Source organism: Mus caroli, unplaced genomic scaffold (genome assembly GCF_978045245.1).
Source record: "Mus caroli unplaced genomic scaffold, Mus_caroli_1 scaffold_19, whole genome shotgun sequence".
NCBI classification, from domain to species: domain Eukaryota; kingdom Metazoa; phylum Chordata; class Mammalia; order Rodentia; family Muridae; genus Mus; species Mus caroli.
Window position 1 is genome coordinate 47,936,373 of NW_028227274.1, and position 16,189 is coordinate 47,952,561.

At 34.3% G+C, this 16,189-nt stretch overlaps 1 protein-coding gene across 4 annotated transcripts in view; it reads left to right on the forward strand.

Moving 5' to 3' along the window:
- The window catches only part of Dmxl1 (Dmx like 1), a 131,476-nt gene extending 118,275 nt beyond the window's left edge, over nucleotides 1-13,201 (forward strand). For 2 of the 4 annotated variants that reach the window (XM_021150434.3, XM_021150435.3), the window contains 5 exons: nucleotides 2,876-2,968; nucleotides 4,155-4,246; nucleotides 5,231-5,283; nucleotides 8,035-8,252; nucleotides 9,151-13,199. In XM_021150434.3, the coding sequence (XP_021006093.1) occupies nucleotides 2,876-2,968; nucleotides 4,155-4,246; nucleotides 5,231-5,283; nucleotides 8,035-8,252; nucleotides 9,151-9,375 (681 nt within the window). In that variant the 3' untranslated portion in view covers nucleotides 9,376-13,199. Of the gene's footprint in view, nucleotides 1-2,875; nucleotides 2,969-4,154; nucleotides 4,247-5,230; nucleotides 5,284-8,034; nucleotides 8,253-9,150 lie in introns of all 4 variants that reach the window. The other 2 variants (XM_029471979.2, XM_029471981.2) reach the window with 2 other exon arrangements.
- Nucleotides 13,202-16,189: the final 2,988 nt, after the last annotated feature.

Sequence of the window (16,189 nt, forward strand, 5' to 3'; positions counted from 1 at the left end):
TGTTGCTTCTAGTTGGTGTATGTTAATCCATAGTTCCTTTGATGGAACGTCTTCCCATTAAGGTGGTAATTTGAATAACATAATTAAAATAAGTAATATCTTTTTTTTTTTTTTTGGAGAAACCTTTCAAGATATCTTTTACCAAATTCATCAGTATGATACTCAAACTTTTCTATAATTTGATTCTGTAGTCTGGCTTATTTTTTTTTTTTTTTTAGCATTAGCACTTACTAGTCCTTCATATAGTCTGTTTTAAAATAAAACAGGCTTTAGTTCATTGCCTGCCAGATATCTTGCTAAGCAGTTAACTTTTCATTTACTTTAACCATGTGATGGAACCAAATAGCACAACACCTATATATGCTCTAGCCTTCATTAAGGAATCATCCTTAGTAAATGGTAGAGAAGACTCAATCCATCCCAGTTATGTAAATCAGTTTGGATGTGAATTACAGATAGAATTGGGCACTCAAAAGACTGAAATTTCAACAAAACTAAGATAAATAAGACTAATAAATGACATGAGAAATTAATTAAGAGATTCAGAAATGCTATCAATGAAACAACATAGAACAGGGAACCGTTTTTACAAATTAAAAACACAGTTCTCAAAAATGGGCGTCAGTGAACATAAATGTAAAAAACAAGTATGTATGTGTGTATGTTGAGGAAGCACCAAATAAGAAATTATCCCCTGGGAAATAGTTCAGGGAATATTTTAGAAAAATCAAAGTAGTAGGGGGAAACAGTACTTGTTATTTGTTGAAAGCAAAGAATATAATTTCACAACAAAAGGGACTACCTAGTACTAAGATGATTTGACAGATATGTGTGCACATATCCTAGGTTTTGTTTTGATTCAAGTATAAAGAAATAGTCCTCTAAATGTGAAAGAAATGGAGTTGTAAATGTTACTCACCTTATTTTTCAAACAATCGGAATCAAGCTGTTCAAAATTCCTATTAAAAGGAGAAAGTTAAAGTTAGTAGAGTTATATTTACAGAATCCTGTTCGATAAGGAGTGAGAAATAAGTTGACGTTCAGCCAAACTGTATTTCAAATTAACACTATTTGAATATATATTCTATGTTTATACCTGCTGAAGAACAAATCTAGCTCTACTCCAGAAAACAGAATAAACTAGAAAAAAGGGCTAGGTAGTGAGAAAGTAAAACAAATATAAAAACAGTAGGCTATCAGAGTTTTCAGAAAACATTAGAGTAGTAAATAAACAATATGAAGTTTGCCAAAACTTGGATATGTTCAGTAATCATCACTGAAAATTAAAACTTGATAAATATTTTAAATTTTGACAGTTCCTTGTGTTACTAATATGTAAGAATAAATAAGTAGTGAGTTTCAAATATTTTGCTTAAAATTGATTTTACCTTCAATTTTCAAATATTTACATTTTTTGAACTTTGGGAGGGGAGGGCAAGAGCATACTGTGGAGGTCTACGGCAACTTCGAGGGGTTTCCTTCCTTCCTTCACTATATGGGTCCCAGGGAACCAAATGAGGTCATCAATCTTGCCAGCTTCATCTTTCAATTTTAATTGATGCAAAGCGTTCCCAACTCTAAATTTTTAGTCTATATAACATAAAGAGGTGTATGAATGAATGGTCAAAGCAGCGCCTTTTATAATAGAATAAGTTGAAAACTGTCTATAAAAAGAAAGTTTACAATTGTAAGACATCTATACACTGCAGTGCCACCCCAGTACAAGAATAGCTAGATTTCTGTCTTGAGAGGTTAGTTAAAATCAACTTAAAATGTAAACTTTTATCTGTATATTATCCAATTTGCTATAAAAATTTATATTCGTGTTTAAATATTCATAAAAAGAAATCTTACAGGAAATAATCAGCTTGTTATAATAGGTGGTTGATCTAGAATTAGAAGAAGACTGGGTCCAAAATAAACATGAGTTTTATATAATTTCTAAGCATGCACCTTTTTTGTTTGTTTGTTTGTTTGTTTGTTTGTTTGTTTGTTTTTTAAACAGGATCTCACTCTGTGGCTCATATTGGCCTTAAGTTCATGACAATCCTTTCTTCTGCTTTAGCCTCCTAAATGATTGGGGTTTACAGGTGTGAGTCCCCTTACGAGCATGAACTGTTTTTATAATGTCTTAAAAAAAAAAAAAGCTAGCTATTTTTACCTGTGAGGTCTGTATCACATTCTCCTATACTTAATTTAGTGTCTTCCCAATTAAATTTACCTTGAGATTCAGAAAAAGAACTATTTGACTATGATAATTAAGTCTTATTTTAACTTTCTATTGTTTGTGTATTTTTACTTTTTGATTAAGGGTTTTTTGTTTGTTTTGTTTTGTGCTTTTGAGGGATTTTTGTGTTTTTTGTTGGTTTTTTTGACATAGGATGTTACACTGTAGTTTAGTGTCCCAAGATACTCGTTATGTAGGCCTTGCTGTCCTGAAACTCAGAGCAATCCTCCTCCTTCCTCAGCCTTCTAAAGGGTGAATCACAGGTGTGTAGTGCCATGCCAGCTCACCTGATTTATGTATTTTTCAAATTGCATGTTTTTGAAAGACCTTATTTTAGGTTTTTGGGTTTGTTTGTTTGTTTTTGTGAACACCTATATTTGTATTTACACAAAGGTTTTGTATGGCCTAATAGTTAATTCACTATGCATTTTTTTTTAAAAGAAAAAGTTATAAGAACTATATACACTAGTGGTACACATTACTTAACTATGTTTGCTTCTTTCTACACTGGAAGTTTTCTTAAAGTGGTATATAAAAAAATTAAAAGGTACAGTCTTTAGCAATCAAATGCTAAACATTGTGTCACATTGATGATAAAGATAAATGTGTGCTTTTATTTGCATTAATAATTTGATTTTTTTTTTAAAGTTTGGAATTGTTGATGCTGATGGATATTTAAGTTTGTACCAAACAAACTGGAAGTGTTGCCCAGTTACTGGGAGCATGCCTAAGCCATATCTGGTAAGCAAGAAATTATATATATATCATAGAAGTTTATGTTTAAGAACCAAGGCTAAGTTTGAAACAAGTAATATTAAAATTAATAAATAAAACACTTCTATTCTTATCTGTTCAGTTGCTATTATAGGCTCCTGTTGTAATATGTAAAAATTACTGAGTAAACTTTAGAAAGTTAATGGGTACAGCACCACACCTTCAGAGACTCACAGAAAATACTGGAACGTTTTCTAACCTCACTAAGCTGTAAATCAGTCTTCTACCTAATTAACATGATTGGCAGATGTATCAGATTATTTTCCTTACTTAGCTCTTACTTACGAACAAATTAGAAAGGGCATCTTGCTGCTGACCCTGTTGTTTTCATCTCTATTTAAGAGTGTGGATTCTTCATAAAAATTGGCCTACAGAGATGAAATAATGTACTTACTTAGTCTGTTCTTTAATAAAGCCCTTTACAGAACTAAACATAAACAATATGTATTAAAAAAGACTAAGATTATGCATTGTGGTTCTGTTAATTCACCTGAAGTTAAAGGTTAGAGTTCAGTATTGATCTGAGTAAACACAATGGAGGATTGTTTAGGGTAACTTGAAAAGGATTTCGTGAGTTCTTTTCCTCCTAGATTTATTACACTACAGTGTGAAATGTGTAAGTTTATATTCCAGTGAAAAGACTGCTTGAGACAATTGCTTTTCTTTTTTAATTGATAAAATGTATCGTAGTAAGTTTGCTTCAACTTTAAGTGTGATTGTAACTTTTTATGATTTTTCAACAATTATGTAAAAGCTTAAATGTTTCTGAAAAATACATAATGCCAATTTGACAAAGATACTTACATCTAAAATAATCTTAAATCCTGGTTTCTGTCTGCATAAAACAGCTTTGTTTTTGTTTTTTCCCACTTAACTAGATCTAGGGGGTATTTGAAGTTTAACCTCTGTATGTTTGCTTTATAAGATGTTGTTGGAACAAAAGTGAAAAATATGGTTCAGAAACTGTATTTTTTACAGAAAGGGGGAGAATCAACATGAAAATTTCTTGTATTCTCCAACTTTTTTAAAGGTTCAGAAGATAGAAACTATTTTTAAGAGACATAAAGAACATGATCACATTTTAGTCATACGTGTACTTGGTCTTGGAAATTCCACTAGCAACAGTAACATTTGTTGTTTATAACCATTCCAGGCTTGGCAGTGTCATAACAAAACAGCCAATGATTTTGTCTTCGTTAGTTCCTCCTCTCTGATAGCTACAGCTGGTCTTTCAAGTGACAATAGGTAAGAGATGTAGCTGAAATAAAGTGTATATGGATAGCTAAATTTATTTTTTGTTGTGTATTCTTTTGTCTTAAGTAGTTAGGCCTTAGGAATTTTTATCAAAAAGATTTTTTTTCATAAATCATTTTTAGTGGCATAAAACTTGTAAAATTCTAGTACCATTTAAAACAAAAACTATCCTTTTTTCCTCCATTAATTTAATTTTTATTCTCATATTGAGAATTTTAATGTTTTTAGTGTTCTCATATTGAGACTTTAGAAGAAAGGATGTGGTTGTTGGTGAAATGAACATTTCTTTGTATGTTATTTTCTATATATCCAGAAAATTTGAAGCTGAAAAGGTACTGTTTATTTATTGGCCATCTTATTTAGTTAACTTGTTTAGTCTTCACCATGCCATAATTACTAGGTAGGTCATTTTCACAACAACATAGGGAACTCAGATCAACCTGCCAGTTTGCATGAACATCTGTCTTCTTCACTCACTCATGCAGAGCAGCTAAGCTGCTCAGGACCATGAGCTTGCCAAGCTTCTGATACTCATCTTTAAGCCTCGGTTTGTACTAGAAACTAGCTTTGAAGATTGTAGACTCTGGCCCATGTTTAGTAGAAAGTGTGTGTGTGTGTGTGTGTGTGTGTGTGTGTGTGTGTGTGTGTGCGCACGCGCGCGCGCTTCCTGTTATATTAACTAGCATTTTCTATGACTTGTGTGTTATTTAGCTGATACATTGGGAAATCAGTAAATACATCAAGTAATTTCTATAGTCAGCCTTCATTAATCTTATTTTTAAGTGCATGATTATCAAAGCATAACTCAGTTTTGTAAGTTAGCAGTTTTTTATGTGAGAATGTTATGTACACAATTTTTATATATTTAACAACAAAAACATTCCTTTAAAGAAAGTTCAGGTATTTAATACTAGGCTTATTTTTTTATTCTATTTTTCTGTCAGTTAAAAGAAATCCTTCTTTTTTTTCCTCCAGAAACATATGTCTATGGGATACACTTGTAGCGCCTGCCAATAGTTTAGTCCATGGTAAGTTTTTTTGTTTGGTTGGTTTTTTTTTTTTTTTTTTTGGTTTTCTAAGACAGGGTTTCTCTGTATAGCCCTGGCTGTCCTGGAACTCACTTTGTAGACCAGGCTGGCCTTGAACTCAGAAATCCACCTGCCTCTGCATCCTGAGCCACCACGCCCGGCCCATGGTAAGTTTTAAAGGCAGTTTATAAACTGAAGCTCCAGCTAGGAATGTAGCTCATTTGGAGAGTGCTTGCCTCGCATACACACAGTCCTAGGTGTGAACCTCAGCACCACATAGCATGTTAATACATGTCTGTAATCTCAGCACTCAGAAGGTCAAGGCCATCCTTTGCAACATAGAGTTTGAGCCTGGACTATAGGAGACTATCTCAAAAGAAAATCATGAATTAAAAATAATTTCAAAAGAGATTTGTGTTTAAATCAGATTACAAGGTTAACTTTGCCCATGATATCAGTATTTGAAGACAAACAGATACTTGTGATTAACTAGAGATAGTGGGACAAAGACAATATTAAAACCATATGTTGGGGCTGGAAAGATGGCTCAGTGGTTTAGAGCATTTGTTGCTCTTGCAGAGGACCTGTGTTTTATTCCTAGTATCCTCATGTTGGTTCACAACCATAGGTAACTCTAGTTCCAAAGAAGCTGATATCCTCTTCTGGTGTATGCACATGGTATATATACATACATGCAGGCAAACAAATCTTAAAAAAATAAATAGCATCTCTGTATGTGTGCACATGCATATTTGCAGCCGTGTATGTGCTAGCCGATTGGCAAATGCAGAGACCTGAACATCAGAAACCTCATACTATGTACCCTCTGGCCACGCCTATACAACATTGTATTGGATATTCTAGTAACATATGCAAAAAAGAAAAGCTATGCAGACTAGAAGGGGAAAAAAATAAAGCCAACTTTTAGATCATATAATTGTATGAAAAATCTAAAAGAGAATTCCTAGAGCTGATGTGGGCTTCACAAAACATTGTCTCAGGACAGTATACTAAACCAGTTGCTTTCCTCTGTACCAACAGTGGATATATGTAATTTGAAATTTGAAAAGCCTTATCATATTAGTGCCCAAAATAATTACTGAAGCATTGGTCAAACAAAACACATACAGGATGTGTATGTAGAAAGGTACAAAAATAATTAAAGAAGTCAAAGAAGATCTAAATTAATATAGAATTACAGAGCTTTGAAAATTTAACTTTGTTTATAATGCCACTTCATCCCAACTTTATAGATTCAACAGGGTAAATGAAATACAAGGAAACTGTTTTGCACATAACAATAAACAGACTCTAAAGTTTGTATGAAAATAACAAATAACCAACAAAATACTGAAGAAAAATAAATTTAGAGGACTCATACTGCCTAATCCAATTAATGTAAAGCTGCAATAAATTAAGCATTGTGACAGTGGCTTTTTAAAAAGTTAAATAGAGCATTGAAAAAAATAGAGAATCTCATAAACTCCCTTATATATCATGGACTTTAACAGAAGCACAGAAGAATTCAGTAGAGAACGGAAAAAAACAAAACAGTTTTCAATATAGTGCTAAAAGAATTGAATAGTGTGGGGGTGGGTAGGGGACTTTTGGGATAACATTTGAAATGTAAAAGAAGAAAATATCTAACAAAAAAAAAAAGAATTGAATAGTGACATGAAACAACCAAAAATACCTTTAACACAGACCTCACTTTTCACAAATTTAGCTACAAATGGGTTGTATAGCTACGTATAAAGTGCAAACTAATGGGGGGGGGCAGGAAAAACTAGGTGGCTTTGGTTTGGAGATGATTTTTTTTCTTTTTTTATTAGATATTTTCTTTATTTACATTTCAAATGCTATCCCCAAAGTCCCCTATACCCTCCCCCTGCTCTGCTCCCCAACCCGCCCACTCCTGCTTCCTGGCCCTGGCATTCCCCTGTAGTGGGGCATATGATCTTCGCAAGACCAAGGGCCTCTCTTCCCACAGATGGCCGACTCGGCCATCTTCTGCTACATATGCAGCTAGAGACACGAGCTCCGGGGGTACTGGTTAGTTCATATTATTGTTCCTCCTATAGGGTTGCAGACCCCTTCAGCTCCTTGGGTACTTTCTCTAGCTCCAGTTTGGAGATGAATTTTTACATTTAACAGTTAACAAACAGTTTTATGAACAAAGTGATGATATATCCAAGGATTTTTAAATAGTCTTTTTCTCATTATTTGAATGGTAAGTAAGCTTGTGAAAATATGATCAAGATAAAGTAATCCGGAAAAAAGTCCATTCAGTGTGCTACAAGATAACAACCACTTTGAAAACCTTAGAATTATAATAAAGTTAAACCTGTGCCTAGCATGATCCACCTGTATGTACTGTTTTATATATGAAAGCTACAAAAAGGCTTGTACAGGAATGTGCTTAGCAGCGTTATAATATTTATGAATGTATATTTATAAATTGTCATACTTATATAATAGATACTATTCAACCATTTGATGCTATTGTGTCCAGTTCTGACGCAAAACTGTAGGCAGTTTGCTAGAACAACCCTATGTCTACCTCTGTTTTCTTCTCTCCACGGTCATTCTTCATTGTCTCATGTTTGGTTTATCCAATCATTCCTTACATTGCATTGGTTTTTAAGTTGGCTTAGGCAGGAAAGCAAGTCTGTTCATCCCATCTCACGCACCTAATGGAAGCCTGTTTCTTCTATTACTAAGTGACTTTAACCTTCTTGTTTTGACCTTCAGCTTTTACCTGCCATGATAGTGGGGCTACAGTTTTAGCCTATGCTCCCAAACATCAACTCCTCATATCGGGTGGCAGAAAAGGTTTCACATGTATATTTGACCTTCGACAACGACAACAGAGGCAGCTTTTTCAGAGCCATGATTCCCCTGTTAAAGCCATTGCTATTGATCCAACTGAAGAGTACTTTGTTACAGGATCTGCAGAAGGCAATATAAAGGTAAATACAGTTGATACGTGGTATCTATAATATGAAAACAATTAGAAACTTAGGCCCTTATATTTATGATACCAACATACTCCAAATAATAGTTGAATTAGTTCTATTTTAGCCAACAATGCTAGTTACTGTTTAATAAGTCCTTTAATGAATGGACATACTTTTAACTTTAAATTTTATATTTTTACTAGTTTTAAAATATGCTTAATTAATGCTTAAGAATTAAATTTTCTATGGATTTAAATATATTTCAGATATTATAAGAAGATAAATCTTAACTCTATTCTTTGTTATATGGTTACTAAATTTCTAGGTTAGCTGAATATATCCTAGCAGAATTATTTTTCTTTGATTTGAAGCCACTTTTTTAATTTCAACCTGTTGCTGCTGGTAAGGCTACCAGGGTTTCAATTCTCATCACTCTCAGAGAAAGAAACAAGACAAAACAAAGAACTGAGAGGAAATTTTATAACAAAGTAGAATTACACACTCAAGCATCACATGGCTAGAATTTTGGATAATTCCTTTTATAAGCAAATCTAAATAGAGGGCAGGATTGTTCACAAGATGAAGTACTACAGGGTAATCTAGGAATAGGTTTGGGATTTTCCCCGAATAGAGTTTTCTCCTCCTTTCCTGTACTTGCATCTTCAGTGCATTAACAGTAATTCCTACTCTCAGTGGATGGACTTTGAGTAACAAAAAAAAAAAAAAAAGAAAGCAATTGATGAATGGTTACAGCCTATAGAGAATCAGGAGATTGATCACAGCTCACACAGATACTGGTTATCCTTGTTTTAGAAATGTCCTAACTGCACAGGAAGGGAGTTGAATTTTATTTGGAATTCATAAATCAATCACCAGCCTCCGTTTTCATTTTGTCCTTCATATCTTTCAGATTTGGAGTCTTTCGACCTTTAGTCTTCTCCATACTTTTATCAGTGAACATGCTCGGCAGTCTATTTTTAGAAATATTGGAACTGGAGTCATGCAAATTGAGACAGGACCAGCAAATCACATTTTCTCTTGTGGAGCTGATGGAACAATGAAAATGAGGATACTGCCGGATCAGTTTAGCCCTTTAAACGAGGTGTTGAAAAATGATGTGAAATTTATGCTGTAACATTTTCACAAGAGGGTATATGACTTATTACCTGTTTTGTAGAAGTAGCGAGCAGGTGCAGTGCACAATAATCACCTGCACCATGGAGGAACTCATGCTTTCTTGTTTTCCTGTTTATTTTATGGAGCTTTGCCCTCGATGCACTGATGCCTTAAGAGATAACAGGTCATTCAGCGTTAGAGCCTATTGCCTAACATAGAGTGTATGAATAATGCTGTATTCATACTTATTCAGAGTATATTTTAGTAAACATGCCATCGTGTTAAAGGGACTTTGTTTTCTCATTGTTATGAACTCTGCAAGCACTGCTGCATGAAGTCCACAGACAGTAAAACCCTTAAGAGAGGTGCCGACCAAGAGAACACTCACCACTGAACTCACCCCCTTCTCACTTCTCCGTCACACAGACAGCTCTAATCCTTTTCCTGTTAATAATGAGAACTTTATATAGATACAGATAAGACATTGGCACTAAAACTGCTATTGGGACTTCAGTGATAAGAGAATCCAAGAGTTTATTCATTTTTCTCTTTCCCTTCTATAACCCAGATGTGTGTATGTAAATGTATTTATGTGTATGTATGTATATATGTGTGCATATATGTGTATATATATATATATCTTATACATCTTACTTGATATTGTATATACAGAAACAGAAGCTACAAGTCTTTTCATGTATTTTGTGCCATAACACCTACTGCCGCAGTATAAAACTCTGGTTTTTTTTAAGTTTTTAAATTATTTTAACCTTAATGTCACTTTTAAGAAGCTTTAAAATTATTATTATTTTAAAGATACTGAATCAAATAAGTCTCAGTAGGCAATAAAGATGTTGTGTGGCACACAAGGCATTTATATTATAAATTTGTCAGCCGTTTTCATGATCAGACATTTTAGTTAAATTTTGTTTTATTTCTTTTAAGATGAATTTAGTCTAAAAATTCTAAAAATGTTATAGCAGTGTTTTTAGAATCAAATGTGAAAACAGTCAAATTAAGTATAGTATTTACAAATGTACAATGCCCTGCAGATCTACATTGATAGGAAATAAATGTTATATTTTATTATTTTTGCCAAAATATTATTTTATTATAAAATTTGACCAAAATATTTAAAATTTACAATGCCTCTATCTTAAATATGCTAACCCTATTTCTGTCTGTTTTGTGCTATATCTTTTCTGATTCAGAATTATAAAAAAACTTGAAAAAAAATACTTGATTTTTAGCCAATGAGACTGGCCGTAGAATAAGTGTTTAAGGGACAGTTACATACTATTTAGCTCAAATCTATTTTTAGTTAGAACCAGAAATGGCCATTTTTATGTAATGAAATATGGAAAACTATTAGGAATTGAAGAGTCAAAGCAAAGAAATGAAGGGCTGGTAAATGAATTTTGTAATATCCTCAGGATACTTTTATTATAAAAGTGTATTGTTAAAGGTTTTGTAATTGTATTTCATATTTTAAATATAGTGAGCAAGTTACAGTGAAAACACTGTGATTATAGAGAGTTTATATGCACAGAATAAACTGTACCTGTAAATTGTGCAATAGCAATATATGACTATTTGCCATGGAGGAATCTGTGACAACATTACAAACAATATTTTCTTTGATGTAGCTAAGTTATTTTTTAGTAATCTCTTCACAAATCAAGATTCAAAAGGCTTTAAACACTTTCCATAAGAAAGAAAATTTACTATTGTGTTTATTAAAATCAAAAGGCTTCAGGGATGAACTATTGAGCATTTTAATTGAAAGTTTATATGAATAACAACATTATGTAAGTCCATATGTATTTACATCCAGAGTCATATTTTAAATAAACAATCATGCAGTGATTTTTTTTCGCATGCTTTTGTGTTAAGAAATACTTCTGCCAGTTTAGTTGATTTTAATTATGTGACTTTTAAATTCAGAATTTCTATATGTGATGATTGAAGAGATAATTTAATTTCCTCAAATACCTTCTTGTTCTTTTCTGCAATATTTTTTACTTACTGGGTACTCATTAAATAATTGAAATGTGTATAGAAAATAATACAAATACACTTAAATTTTCATTATTCACACAAATGAAATGGTCACATCACAATTAACTTCCATGCTCTGTTTTGATAGAGTAGCTCTGTTACAGAGATTTATAACACGGCAGGTCTCATGTTCTAAAATCCTGGATTTCTCTTACCACTGTGAAACACTGCTTACTTGATTTTCCTTTGGTCCCACTGTTTGCTTTTAGATAAGGTAGAACATTTGCTGTTGTGCTTACAGAACTTTAAAGGGACTGGGTATAAGCTAAGTCAGCAGTTAACCCTTACAGACATTCTTTAGTTAAAAATGAGGTTTGCTTGTTTTTTAAAACAGTAAAAATGTTCAAGTGGATCTCATTGACTGAAACAATATAATTAGACATTTCAGGAAATGCTTATACAGCCTGAAAGTGGCAATGGTATGATTAAAAGGCTAGAAACCTAGGCAAACATACGTTACTAAACAAGAAATTTAAATATCTTATGAGAAAGAACCACAGCCAGTTAAAAATCAAGTCAACTACAAGAAATATTTGTGGAGAGGTGTGTTAGTAACTCTGTATATGGTATAACTTTTATGTTATTAGAGAAAGTCAAACTGAATAACAGAGCAGCACATTAAGAGTTAATAAAATATAAAATGGCCTTACTAGTAGTTGGTGTAATCTCACAAGAAAAAAATTATGAATAGACATAACATTTTATTGTGCTTTGAAGATAATATGAATGTTTTACAAATTTAAGGTTTGTCTCAACTGCGCATGACTATCAACACCATTTTTAAATGGTGCATAGTTGCTTCATAGCTGTCACATTATAGTAATTCTTACTATATTTCAAACTATAATTATCACTGTATTGGTTTGATCACATTATTTTGGGATATCCTGACCTATACACATAGAACACTGCAAACTTACTCACATAAATGCATTTTGACTGCTCCATGACTCTTTGTTCCCCAGTCTTTCTTTGTCTCTTTAGACTTTCCTATCCACTGAGATGCAATATTAAAATCAGAACAATTAACTACCTACCATACAGTGGCTCTTAAGTGTTAAAGTGAAAGAGTCTTTTGGCTTTAAATTTTGAAAAGTGTGTGAAAAGAAGTAAATACCCAAAACTGATGACCTACCTGGATTTGATCCCCAGAACCCACAAATAAATCAAGTTGTCTTCTGACCTGTGAGTGCACACATGCACACTTATACATGCATACACTTTGTTTTTCTCTTTTTAAGGGGGTAGAGAAAAGAACTAAGCTAAAGAGAGGCAACTTGCCAAACAGCTTTATTGCTGATATGGGACAAAGCAGATATAACATTCCCTTAATCCAGATTAAGACCATGACTATTCAATCTATCAAGGCTCAGAGAGGAGTGAAAGCTGCAGAAGGGTTTGAAGCTAGCAGAGATTGATTCATGAGACTTAAGGAGAGCAATCATCTCTACAGCGTGAAAGTACAAGGTGGCAGTACTGTCAAAGAAGCTGCAGCAAGCTTTCAGAAAGGTGCTGTGAAGGTGTATGAAGATTTTGTAGATGAAACAACCTTATCTAGGAGAAAAAGATACAATCTGGGATTATTAGAGCCAAAAAGGGTAAGGCAGTGTCTGCCAGGCTGAAAAGAATGGAAGTACTTAGGCTCTTCCAAATTACACTAACTCCTGTGCTGCTGTATAAATAAAACAAGAAAATCTGGCAACTTTATATCTATTTACAGCATAGTTTATTGACTATTTTGTGTTCACTGTTGAAATTTACTGGCCATAATAAGATTCCTTTGCAAACATTGTTCATTGGCAATATCCTTCGTTACCTTGGAGTTCTGATAGGGTTGCACACTGGGGTAGTGACTATAATGAGAAACTCAAGGAGTAATTTTGACTTTAAGTATTTTTTGGTTTTTCGAGACAGGGTTTCTCTGTATAGCCCTGGCTGTCCTGGAACTCACTTTGTAGACCAGGCTGGCCTTGAACTCAGAAATCTGCCTGCCTCTGCCTCCCGAGTGTAAAGGCGTGCGCCACCACGCCCAGCTTGACTTTAAGTCTTAAGGGATACATTTTCTAACACTTTCTGTGCCATCGATGATGAATCTTGTAGAGGATTTGACTTTGTAGATCCTATGAAGAATAGTCACGTTTCTTAGGAGGATGTCAGAGTGGAGTTTGGGAGAAGTTGGTTCCAAGTCCTATGGTAACTGATTTCAAGTGGTCCAGGACTTGAATAGATGAGGTGACTGTATATTTGGTGAAATAGCTAAAGAACTAAAATTAGAATTGGAGCCTAAATGTTAGTCATTGTGACTTGGTTTTTCTAATCTAAGAGCATGGGAGGCCAAGGGAAGAGAATTGTCACAAATTCAAGACCAGTCTGGTCTACAGAGGGAGACTGTCCCCCCAAAATAAAGTGACTAGTGTGCTTCACTTAACACTGGAGCCACTCTGTCTAGATGAGCAGCAACATCTTGAGACAGAAGCTACACCTACTAAAGATACTGTGAGCATTGGTGAAATGACAAGGATTTACATTATTACAGAAACTAGCTGGTAAAGCAAAATTCTAGGAAATGGACTATCGAGGATAAGATTCTGTCAAACACAATTCATGCTTTATAGAAATGTTTTGTGAGAGGAAAAATTAACTTACATGTTTCTTTCTTAATACATTCCCACAGCTGTCCCACCTTTAGCCACCAGCACCAGCAAGGCCCTAGCATTTTTTAAACATAACATTTTAAAGAATGCGGTGTTTGGTTGGGGGTTAGGGTTGATTTTGTGGTTTCCTTCTTTGAGGAGGTTACAGTTTTATTATAAAATAATTATAAAGTTTTTCATTAAAGTTTGATCATATGCTGTCCTGTCCCCTAAAGCCTCCCAAATTCTACTCTCCGAATTCACATTTCTCTCACCAAAAAAAAAAAGCCAAACAAAAATTAATAAAGCAAAACAAGACAGAAAGCAGCAAACCATAACAGAAACATGGAGTCTTATTTTGTGTTGGTTAACTACCGAGCATGTGCCCTGACCTGGTTTGTGGTTGATAGACCCAGTCTCACTCCTTTGGGTAAAACTAATTTTCTCTCTCTCAGCAGATACTAACTGCAAATAGCTTTTTGGCTAGGGGATAACTAATACCTAAGGCCTTTTGAAGAGTCATATGGAAATTATTGTAGATGTTTTCTAAAACATATACATAATATGGAAGGAATTTACATAAGCCACTATACACTTAGGGAGACGTGTCTTAGACATCATGCTACCAAGCAAAGCCTCCAGTGCCAGGAATAGGTTATATTTTGTTGAGTTGTTAGCCAAAGGGTCCTATAGATGCCCCAACATTATAGACCATTGCCAATACTATTGGTTACCTTCTACTACATGACAGTAAACTCCTATTAATGAAAATATTACTTATGTCATTGAACATGGAAGCAACTAGAAGCTCTACCTCCAATGACACTAGTGCTACATTCATAGTGCTGGAAGGCACTATACACCAGAAGAGCAAAGCAATCATGAGTCTCACCCAGCTCTGAACCTGTAGCCCACAACAGCAACTGCCTACAAGATACACTGCTGCAATGCGCTTCTTTGCCTTGTGTTGTTTTGGTTTGATTTGGTTTAGTTCTGCTTGATTTTTGAGACAGAGTCTTACTCTGTAGCCCAGGTTTGTCATTGAACTCATGGCCATCTTCTTTCTGCTTTCCTCAACTGGGATTATAGGTATGAGCTGCTTAGCATGCCTGGTAGAGTATGTATTCTGTAGATCTATGCTGTCATAATAAACTGGCATGAACATGACTTTGATGCCCTGGAAAGCCAAGTTTCCACAGGCTTGCTCTGTTGTAGTCTAATGCAAGTCTCACATCTCTTGAGAATGCCTTTAGTACCAGTTTTCATCAGATTGGTATAGTCAAGGTAAAGACAAGGCAAGAACGTGGGTGCACTCAAATGTTTCTAGCAAACCTACTCTGTTGATTAAATAGAATACCCGGAGCTTTAAGTGAATAACCTATTGGGAAATTACACTAATAAAATAAGAGCACTCATGCATGAAATATATGCAGATGTTTGTTGAAACTTATATTTGAATAAGTTGTTGTATATTCATTCCTGTTCTGGAATATTGTCTAAGAATAATAAAAATGCTTAATTTGTCTCGGTTGACCTGAAAAGCAGGTGAAAGAGACAGATGGCAGCACAGTGTGAATAGTGCAGTTTGCCATATTGGAGATGGTTAATGCTGTATTATGTATAGATGGATGGAAGGAAGGATGTATGTATGTGTGCTAGAGGAATAGAAAACTTAGAACGTGAAGGAAGGAAGAAATTCACATTTCCAGTTCCTTGAATCCTTCTCACACAAAGTAGTATCAAAGATGTTTTTGGAGTGTGTTAGTGAAAGGAAAGCTGGTTTTGTATTCCAGAGGTGTAGTGCCTGCTGAGGCGCTGTGCTGAATGGAGGTCTTGGGTCAGGAATACTTTTTGAGTTGATGACATTGTTGCTGCTTGGCTTAAAGCTGGAAGGATGAAATAGTGCCCTTGTGAAAACTATAAAAAGTTGAGCATAGATTGTGTACAGGTGTGTTAGTCATTTGAAGATGTCTGTAGACTTTCTGACCATTATTTCCAGCATGTAATCTCTTTTCTAAGCTTGTCAAGATGTCCTTTGCTCTTCGGCTGGGTTTTCTCCCATGCACAGGGAGCCAGGGCTGAGCTGAACAACAAATTGTTTGACTGGAGTCTTTGAAGTACTTCTTTAAAGTTTCCCACTAC